Source organism: Coregonus clupeaformis, chromosome 7 (genome assembly GCF_020615455.1).
Source record: "Coregonus clupeaformis isolate EN_2021a chromosome 7, ASM2061545v1, whole genome shotgun sequence".
Taxonomy (NCBI): Eukaryota; Metazoa; Chordata; class Actinopteri; order Salmoniformes; family Salmonidae; genus Coregonus; species Coregonus clupeaformis.
In genome coordinates this window covers 66,280,751-66,291,770 of record NC_059198.1, presented here as the reverse complement: position 1 = coordinate 66,291,770, position 11,020 = coordinate 66,280,751, and the positions used below count along the sequence as shown (strand labels likewise).

Genomic DNA, 11,020 nt, shown 5'->3' with positions numbered 1-11,020 from the left:
ATTCCTGCATAATAGCCAGGGCCGGATTACCGAACAGGTATGCAGGGCCAAACTCAGGGCACGCGCCCCCGACCCATGACAAAACGTTTAGAATTGCAGGAAATTAGCTTTGAAACTGCAACCTTTTCTCTGAGCCTCATGACAAAATGTGTAGAATAGAATTATAAAACTGCACATTTTTCTTTCTGCACCATGGCAAAATGTGTTGAAATACAGGAAGTTAGCTGAGAATCTGTTGTTGTAGCTGCTTAAATGTACCAAATAAATTATTAGTAGGCTAAGAATTGATGGAAAAACGTATTTAAATTATTAGTTCTCTGGGCATAGTAGCAACTTGCAGGAGTTGTCTTAAATCTCACCCATTCAGTGGACTCAAAAACACATTCTGGTCTAGATTATTATCTAGTTCTTAAATCGACAAAATCAACAAGAAGTGCATGCATGTTCTCTTGTGCAAGCACTCACTACTAATCTGAAGGGAATCGTGCCAAGATTGACTACTCTTGAGAAAAGCACTCCCCCTGACTCAACTTTCGACATCCAGTTCATAGTTCGCGTACCTTGAGACTATTGCATTTCCCTCTAAGTGTTGGCACTGTAGCCACTATAGAGTCTGAAGAACAGAAACACCTAGAGAAATCTGCGGATGAGATCAAGGGTTCCCTCTTTCGTCTTTGGCAGCACACCTCTAAACTAGATTTAAAGAGCGAAACACATTCAGTTGCCTCGTTTACCAACACTTCAGAGATGAGTCTTTTTCGGCCAACAATATTAAGTATGACTTTTAAAAATGTAATTATCGCAAATGTCAGACCAGACAATGGTATTGCTTGTAAAGGTTATTGCACTTTCCTTGCCATTCCAAATACCCGGAGCGAGAGAAGGCTAACGTTGGGACCGTTCAATTTCTATAATTCCTGGACAGCGACTGCGCAGCGTGAGTGGAGAGTTCTCTCATCTTTGTCAACAACTAACAAGCAACAATGTAACCGTTATTTCGCGCAACAATGTAACAGAACATACTCAACAAACAACAACATATACGACGAAGCTTTCAGAACAGCGAGGGATGACCCTGAAACGTTTTGGAGTGAAGCAGCACAGAATGTCACCTGGTTTGAGCCATGGAGCCGAACACTGGACAATGGGGATGCCATATTTCCAAAGTGGTAACTACTTACTTGATTCGTTTAAGTGCATCAATACCAATGAGGTGAACGGCAAATACGGGTTTGTTGCATAATGGTAAATACTAGTCATATTACAACCACTGGTAAAGTAACTGCATTCACTGGCAGTGCAAGTAGGCTACTATTAATTACATGGGAATTGTCCTGCATGTCATTTTCTACGGCAATTCATTTCAGTGCAATGTAGAATTCACTGTCAAGAGTTTCTAAACCTATAGGCGCAACAATGCGAGACTTCCGGGAACGCTTGCAAAACTGACCAGGCCGGGGTTTGAGATGTAAATGAGATAACTGAAAAAATCTTCCTTAGTTGTTAATTTTCTCGAAATCTTAAGGCACAAAGTAGATTCGAGCCAATGTTATTACTCCAACCTTGTGAAAGTGACAAACTGAAACGTTTTCATTTTCGTCAAAAATATATTGAAGGAGTGGCGTTGACGCCTTGCACATGACGTGTTCTGTGCACTACCGCCACCTACCACCTTGGCGCTATACAATTTATCCTACTACTTGAAAGCGTTAGATGTTTGGACGATAGGTTTAGGTACACTGTACATACAGTTAGTCTATGACTATCCAATAGTGAAATATCATGCACTTGTACTTAATCATTAGATATTTTTTAATGGTCAGAATTAATTGTGTGCACCAAGGTCACATTATTAAACCATGCATAGCCGTCCGAAGTATTTGATGGCTGACCACACAAGATTAACCTTTAATTCTGCATGGTAAATATCCTCTATGCTCTCTAGATTGACCTCAGTGTTGTAATAGTGTTAGAATCAAGGCGTGGCTAGTGAGCAACTGTGCATGATGTCTCATCTTTCTGTGTGGGTGCATAATTAAAACAACAGGAACCCAGACACCATCTGCTTGTCTCAGCACCTCAGTACCTCAACAGAGCTCATAATGAGTTGAGACTCCCATTTCATCAAAATATCTGGCGTTGTAGACAGATCCTGTACGTTGCAGGAAAAACCGACATTTTTGTCTGTTCAGCCCTTATCTTATCATACACGTTCTCTAAATGTAGACCTAGCTACTGTGCTTACTGTTATCTTTGTTATTTCATAACATTGATACATCTATAGTGAACGTATTACAGTAGTTATTTAATGACAATATGCTGTCTCTAATGTTGGGTTTTCTCTGTGTAAGGTTTGGTGGGGGGAAGTTGAATGTTTGCCATAATGCAGTGGATCGCCATGTCGAGAGTGGACGGGGAGATCAACCGGCCATCATTTATGACAGCCCAGTGACTGGAACTAAGCAGATAATCACTTTTAGAGAACTACAGGAACAGGTAATAATCTTAACAAAACTTTTCACACTGTAGATATTTAATTAGAATGTAACCCCTTCCCCTCCTCTCTGCCCAGGTGTCCAGGCTGGCTGGGGTCCTGGTGAAACACGGGGTGTGGAAGGGCGACCTGGTGGTCATCTACATGCCCATGGTGCCCCAGGCCATGTTCACCATGCTAGCCTGTGCCAGGATCGGAGCCCCCCACAGCCTAATTTTTGGGGGATTCGCCTCCAAAGAGCTGTCTGTCCGCATTGACCATGCCAAGGTCAGCCTACCATCATAGCTTCACATTGTGTCTTTTTAGTTTGATGTGCTGGGATTCCTTCGTATTTTGCTACATCAGTGAAATGCAACAGTTTCAACATAATACTAAACATGTCAATTTAGTTTTAAATGGACCATGCACCCAAAATATATTTAGGATTGTCTCCACTGTCAGATCTGTTTAATGGTTGAATGGTTAAGTGTGAAATGTACATGCCACATTTATAGGACCCTTTATAGAAGAGTTGATGGTCCACTTTCACAGTCACATAGATAGAAATATTACAGTAGATAAAGGTCTCACTGAAGCCAAGTGAAGTATTTTGTTGGAGGAATTTCATCAAAGCAGCAGGGATATTAGCCAGTATGCGACTCTAACGCTGAATTGGATATACTGAAATCCTTTTAAGCTATATAAGCCAGACCTTAAAGCCGTTTAAGTTCTATGCCTACAGTATACAACATTCAGAGAGGAGCACCTCCACCATGGCTGGGTAGAATTGATTAGCCTGTTTTATATTGTATTAGAATGAATGAAATATTAGAGACACTCATTCTATGTTGAATGAGACAGTAATTTCAGATCCCTTATTACATTTGATTAGTGTGCAAATAGTAATTGAGAGGTAAAATCGGTCATATTGACTTACAGTACATTACATAATCAGAACATGGCCTTTCAGAATGTTCCAAAGTACATTTCAGACTAATGCATTTGTTAAACTGTGTTGTATCACATCTCTTAGGTCTTGTTTCGTTTGTTATTTTTTAAGAGGCACCACTAACACACTGTGTGAATGCCGTGTCTTTCAGCCCAAGATGATAGTGACGGCCTCCTTTGGCATTGAGCCTGGCAGGAGAGTGGAGTATATCCCCCTGGTAGAGAAAGCCCTGGAGCTCAGCTCTCACAATCCCTCCAAGGTCCTCATCTACAACCGGCCCAACATGGTGAGGCCCATAGAGATAGAATACTGTTCTATGTTATGCTGTGGTAAGGCCTAACTCACTAACGTCAACTCTCTCAGAGAGATGCCTGTCATTTCCCAAAGACAATAGCTCTGTTGACATGCAATAGTTTTACATTATCCTCTCTAGCGGTTACGTAATTCTATTACTTCCTGAATAGACCACGAATCCGATTCCAGTGTATATAAATCAGATTATTTCAGCCGTGAGTTTGTATGGAGTTATGGATGGTTCGACAGATCTGTCGCTCCTAAACAGCCTGTTGAAACAAAGGTGGGAGAGAGAACCGGTGCACATGAGGTGTGTGAGTCAATGCTCAGTGAATGAAAATGCAAATGTGTGTGTTTTTTCCCCCCGCTGTGGGACTGAATCATGCAACGCTGAGATGGGTACCAGGCCGTGGTGGGGAGTTTGGCACAGGGTCAGAGTGAAACCAGGCTGAACCGGTAGAATAAAAGACAGTCCATTTCCTCCAAAACAGCCAGCAGCCATTTACATTAATGTGTTGGCACTCCAGCAAACTGAAATGAGTTTCTTCTCAACTCGTACATAAAAACAGCCGAATCTGTGCTCAAGGAAATCATTCTAAAAATGCTTTGCCAGGTATTGCAATCACTCTCCTCAGGTAATCTTTCACGTCTATTTTATTAGTACCACTTATGTTTGGAATGTATCAGAATGTCTGGGGCTTTGCACCCAGACCGTGAGTGCTGCTGCGTTACCTTTATGCTCAATTACCCTAGTAGCTATTTTTGATTATGCAACACAGGGAGAATACTTTTAAGGTGATATGTTGTGTGTTGTCATGGAAACTGTCTGAGCAAATCACTACACCTCCCCTGTTGAAGAATAGTGAGCCCCCCCTTTTTTTGTTGAGGTCGGTATATTGCCCCTCTTATGAATCTTAAACCACTCTAGTAATCACTATGAAAAGGCACTTGTTGATTTGTGCACAACTAATGGCTCTGTTTTAATCTGTCTTTTATGTCCACATGGTAAAAATGATTGAATGTGTCTCTCTTGAATATGTCATGGAAATGAATGCATCTCTTCTGGTTGATTGTCTGCAACAGGAGAAGGTGTCCATGCATCCTGACCTCAGTCTGGACTGGGAGGAGGAGATGTCCACTGCACGTCCTCATGACTGTGTGTCTCTCCCTGCCAGCCATCCTCTATACGTCCTCTACACGTCTGGGACCACCGGCACTCCTAAGGTAAACCACTCTGACTAGACACAACACATGTTCATTACTGGAAGGAGTGTAAAGTCCCACCGGGAACAGACATCAGTTCAACGTCTAGGTTTGATTTACATTTGGTTGAGTTGTCAACTAACGTGAAATCAACATGAAATCAACAAAAAATGTCACCATGTCATTGGATTTAGGTTAAAAGTTGGGTGAATAAACATAATAAATTCCCTTACATTGATTACTTTTTTCAAATCCAATCTGTTTTCCATTTTGATTCAACATCATCACATTGCATTTTTGGTTAAAATGACATGGAAACAACGTTGATTCAACCAGTTTTTGCCCAGTGGGGTCTGACGACTTTTATCACAAGGAAACCAGTCAATTTCACAGTTTAATGCAAGAGATGAGTATCATATGATGCAGTAGACTTTCTATGGCTCTGCAAATGTGATTACAGTTCATTCTAAACTTTACCACCATGAGATAGATGAGACGGTGTTTAAACCAGAAACGGTAGTACTGAATATGAGGTGAACCATGCAGGAGGTTGAAAAATTGCCCAGAGGCGTCTCTAAATTGGAAAAACACAGCTCCAGATAGCTCCCTTTGTCTTTGGCACCCAGGTAATATGAAATATCCACCCGCTGGCGAGGTCCTCCATTATAGCCTGCTGTTCTCTCAGACTCATAGTCACCAGTGAGATCTATGGAGGACACAGCTGAACTCCTACAGGTTATATTACCATACATGTTCAAAAACATAGCAAAGATGGCCTGACAAAATAGTTGCCTTGAAAAAGTTTTTTTTTCCAGAGGTGATTTATACAAGGGTTTGATGTAAAATAAAAAACTAAACCTGTTGAGAGCTTGTTGCATTCGTCTTGCATCAACATTCGCCTCTTTTCTACGTCTCTACCTCAGGGCGTTGTTAGGGACACTGCTGGGTACGCTGTGATGTTGACGTGGACCATGGCAAACATTTATGCCCTCAAGCCTGGTGAAGTAAGTCAATGTGAAACATCTCATGTGTTCTTTATTATTGTATTACAGAACATATACCATATGCATGCACAAACATAGTACAGTATGCATTCTCTCATCTTTCTCTGCCTACACTGCTAGGTATGGTGGGCAGCGTCTGACCTGGGCTGGGTAGTGGGCCACTCCTACATTTGCTATGCCCCTCTTCTCCACGGCAACACCACCATTCTATACGAGGTATGTACCGTAGCCTACAGTAGGCCTACTATAATGACGTGAACGGGTCGCTATTGGTCAATTGACTCCAGAAAAACAAGCAAACTCAACTTTCTCAAGGTCTTGTCCCTTTCACTCAGTGATTCCAAATGCCTCACAGATCACTGTATTTAACGATAATGAGCGCAAGAAAAATGGACTCCTAATGACGCATGATTATATGTGGTTTCAGATGACCGGCCTCTTGATATTCATGCGCATGATCATCATTGCAAATTTACCCCGGCCTCATTAAACCAATATTCACTGGCTCGAAAGGCCCAGTTAGGTTGGTTTGTGGAAGTTATTTGTATGAAGAGCTGCTGGTGATTCTGCTGTGTTTGTGCCCTGGGTAAATGACCCCAGGGGTTGGGAGAGAGGGGTGGGGAGGTAGGACTGCACATGGATGCTATCCGCCTCATTAGCCTTTTGGTCTCTGTGGCTGTTGTAGGATTGGTGGTGGGGGTTGAATTCATCAGCCAGGCTTTAACCAGAGCCTGTTGTCCGTGGCTGCGTTTGTCTTGTGGAATGCACTGCTCCTGTCTACCCTGCTCCACACAAGACCTTCTGTCCTCTCACTGATCAATACACCGTCACAAATATTCACAAGGCCCTCGGGTCTGTTGTTGTTTTCCCAGCTCATTTTAATCTGCCCCTTTCTCTCTCTCTCTCTCACACACACCTCTCTCTCTACTTACTGTAGGAGCCACCTCGCCGACTGAACCTTTAGAGAATTAATATCGGTTCCACTCGCCCATGGGCTCTTCCTCACTACGACTTTTGTTGGTGCACAATACTTTCTCAATAGAGTAATCTTGTTTCTATTCATCAGTTTCAGCCCATCTGTCTGCAAGGCTGGGCTCCAAATATAATTTTGTCTCTTCATTCTGTTTGCAGAGTGAAAGTGTTAATGTAGTGGAACGTCACTTTTCACTGCATAGGACTGCTCACTCGCCTTCCACTCTTTCCAATAGGAACAAAACTTTATGACCTTAGTACTGTTCTTCTGCGTGATAGTTGGCTGGCTGTGTCATTACTACCGCAAGCTTTTGTAAAAACAGCTTGCTCTGAATGTACCGCTACACTTCAATACCCAATTGGCGTGTTCATGTAAGCTTATGTCCTCAGGCTGTTTGGGTTTGTAACAGATCTCTCTCTCTCTCTCTCTGCAGGGCAAGCCTGTTGGGACGCCGGATGCCGGGGCGTTCTTCCGCGTCCTGTCAGAGCATGGTTGTTCCTCCATGTTCACCGCGCCCACTGCCATCCGAGCCATCCGCCAGCAGGACACCCAGGCTGCCATGGGGGCTCAGTACCCACTCACCAGGTACACTCACCACCCAATCCCCACATACTGACATAACACTGCAGAGATGGACCATTCAACAACTGTCATGGCCAGCTCTGTTTTGTACCTTTTCTGCCCACTTGAAGTAGGCCTACCCTTCATTCCCAATAAAGGAGTGTTTTCCTATTAACGTCCAGGGACTGGATACCTTTCATCCATATCCAGTGTTGTCCCCCACTGGGTGAAGGTTTTGGCGCTGCCTGCCCACTCTCTTGTTAGTCTCTGTCCATCTGCTGGAGCAGTGTCCCTGTCATGCCCAGGCTCATCACTCAGGACCTGTGTTCTCATTTAGACCTGATTGAGGTTTAATCAGGATGGATAAAACACAGCGGCAAGGCATTCATTCCTATTAAATCATTCTGTGCTGCTGCCACGCTGCTAAACACACAGGGAATCACTGAGTGCTGTAGAGAGCCCCAGGCAACGCCATCTTTGATGGTGCCTGGTTCCAGGGACTGAAGTGATTGTTATCCCCATGGGAAATGTCATAATTTATATTGATAATAAATCTGTTGAAAATACAGTTTTGGTTCCTTAATATTTTGAAACAATATCACAGTCGAGCAGGTATAATGTGAAAATAGAGGGGAAGTGGTGGTAACTCCACTTATTTAGCTTTTTCCCCACACCTGTTGCACGCAGTCATAAAGCAGGGGTCTTTGACCTTTGGTTATAGTTTGCCATTTAATCATCTGTATGTGGGGAATTTGAAGGTATTTTGTGTGCTGTTTGTGAACAGTGTTTTGCCTCGACTGCTCCAGCCAGACCTGAGACACAAATCCCAAAGGGATTGAATTCATTGTTTTCCCTGGACTTTAACATGACATTCTTTCTACTAGTTGTTATGATGGACTATGCTTCAGTTGTTGGTTTAGTCATGTGCCATGCAACATCTTTCCATGACTGTCTTTCTCCCAGAGGGAGCAGGTTAGTGAAAGACTACTGCAATTCACTGAGAGAGAATTGAGGCACAAACACAACAGCAATGAAATATAGTTTGTTTCTAGAATCCAGACAGACTCAGACAGTAGTTGAATATCCGGTTGACCTTTGTGTTTCCTTGCCTGGAGACAAAATGGACAACCATCAAATGTATTCTTCTCACTCCTCTACTACCAAACAGGTAGCAGCATTAACAGTCTGGGGCAGGAAGCAGCAGACACTAAACGTGTTATTACGGGGATCCAACCCAGGGTAGTGGGTTGGATCCCCGGGACCACCCATACGTAAAAATGTATGCACACATGACTGTAAGTCGCTTTAGATAAAAGCGTCTGCTAAATGGCATATTATTATTATATTATTATTTGACAGCTCAGGAAATTGGATGTTCTCAGTGAATGTAAAAAGAACGCAGTCCAGTAAAGTTGAATACAATAGCAATTAATGTCAATTAAAACATCAACTCTATTTCCCCTCTTTCTCATGAATTGATTATAAACTTGTAGTTTGAAAGGCAAGCGTTTTGAGAACACATCATTAAGTATTAAGACACTCAAATGTTCCTCAAAGGACTCTTGCCTTAATTCACGTGTGAATGGTTGCTCCTATGAACTGGTTGTTGCTGGTATCTCCTCAGTGTTTATTGCACCACTATCAGTAGGCCATAGACAGTTCAGTAGTAATATGATGTGGGTGCCGTAGCCCAGGGGTGGATAGCATATGAAATATTCATCACTCTCGCTCTCTCTCTCTGATAAGCTCACTGCAGTAGCCTCTTCTCAGCTCCTAGCTCAGTTACGCCACATGCGTAGCTAATTGCACCAATTCCTGTGCTAAAATATACCACAGAGCCCATAGTAATTATTGCCGCCTGTGACACAGCCTGGGGAGAAGCCACTGCCATGGGCCAGAGCTAATAGGGTCTCCGGGTACAGAGGGTCAGTGAGGTAGAGTAAACACTTCAAACTTTATATTACACAATTTACCAACAGAAATGAGGCTTTATTACATCACTTACCAACAGAAATGAGGCTTTATTACATCACTTACCAACAGAAATGAGGCTTTATTACATCACTTACCAACAGAAATGCTTACAAATAAGAAATTTAAAGTATAGCTTCAAATAACAAAGGTTATCTTAAACCGAGCGTCTTTCAGCCCCAACCTGTTTGCTGCTGTCTCCAGTCATCTCCCTCGAGTGTGAGCAGCAGCAGCCTAATCAACTGTTGGGACTGATTGTCCAGCCAATCACACACTTGATTGACTTATTATCCTCAGCTGGGCTCCATTAGCCTCCCAACAGGGAAGGTGCCGGAAAGGCGTTGGGAGGATAGATAGGTCCAGTACAGTAGGTAGCGGTGTATGCACCTATCAGTTGGTTGCGATTCGCCCAAAAAACAAAGAAGAAGAAGAAGGCACTGGAAGGGCATGGCCAGAGTGCTTGCCTCTTCCAGCACCACAAAGCCATTATGAATGCACTTTCCTATGTGCTGCTTTTCAGAAAGTCAGATTTGCCTGTGTAGCACTTTCCAAGTGTTGCAAGGTGCAGATATGCCAAAACCACAAAATTGCCATTTTCAGCCCAGTATTTCATCCACTCTTGGTACTTCACGATGACTATTGTTATTACGACACATGAGCTGCTTCCGTGGAATGGTTCTGCACTGTAATGGCCTTGGAGCATTATCAGCGAGCTTGAGCAATTTTACTCGTCACCCCTTTGGAGTAGGAGCAGTGTCTAGCTGTACTGTTCAACCCACCCAGAGGAACAATCACAGCACCATGGAGCAAGCACCATTTCATAGACCTTATTAACATAGCCCGGAGCACTAACTCAAAGCTCACAGACAGAGCAGACTCTTACTTAAATGGATGACAAAGTTCATGACTTCAGTCAATAACATTTTCCAGCTTGTAGCACCAGGAAGCTTGGCTCACTGACTTCTGGCTTGTGACTCACTCTGCCTGTTTGCTTAACATTTGCAGGATTTATATCATGCAGTACCTGGGATATCATGTGCCATCTTTCAAGGAATATATGTGCGGTTGATATACATTCTCATTGCACATACGCAGCCACACACATACACAAGCACACACACATACACACAAGCACATGCACACTAAACGCAATTATGGGGGCGAATGTTTCCACTCATTGTTGTTAATGAGACACAAACTTCCCCAGTGGGACTATGTTAGGTATAGTACTGTGGGACTATTGTTGCCTGTCCAAGGCTGAATCTGGGCCTGTAAAGATATGGAGAAATGTGCTAGGCCTTCACCCACCCACTTGCATGAATTACACACAGATCCAACCATCCAAGGCTGCCTGTCTCCCCCCTCCCCTCCCAACATCTGTGGTCAGATTGTTCCAGAGTAGAAGCAGGGAACTCAGGGCAAGGTGACACTGGTGAGATTTAAATTTAAATTGGCATGCTGTGTAGAATACGGAGCGAAGAGCAGCAGAGTGATTCTCTGGATGTTATGTAGAGATCTGTGACCCTGCTTCTTCTACCCATTCTCATTCAGATTACACCAAGACCCTCACCCTGACCCAGATAACAGACCAA

General features: G+C 43.2%; 1 protein-coding gene across 1 annotated transcript in view; it reads left to right on the top strand.

The window, feature by feature from the left end:
- Positions 1-511: 511 nt before the first annotated feature.
- LOC121579062 (acyl-CoA synthetase short-chain family member 3, mitochondrial) overlaps positions 512-11,020 on the top strand; it is a 37,954-nt gene continuing 27,445 nt past the window's right edge. The window contains exons 1-8 of the mRNA XM_045221496.1: positions 512-1,169; positions 2,352-2,496; positions 2,573-2,761; positions 3,574-3,708; positions 4,800-4,940; positions 5,843-5,923; positions 6,044-6,139; positions 7,330-7,481. Of these exons, the coding sequence (XP_045077431.1) occupies positions 748-1,169; positions 2,352-2,496; positions 2,573-2,761; positions 3,574-3,708; positions 4,800-4,940; positions 5,843-5,923; positions 6,044-6,139; positions 7,330-7,481 (1,361 nt within the window). The 5' untranslated portion in view covers positions 512-747. The remainder of the gene's footprint in view (positions 1,170-2,351; positions 2,497-2,572; positions 2,762-3,573; positions 3,709-4,799; positions 4,941-5,842; positions 5,924-6,043; positions 6,140-7,329; positions 7,482-11,020) is intronic.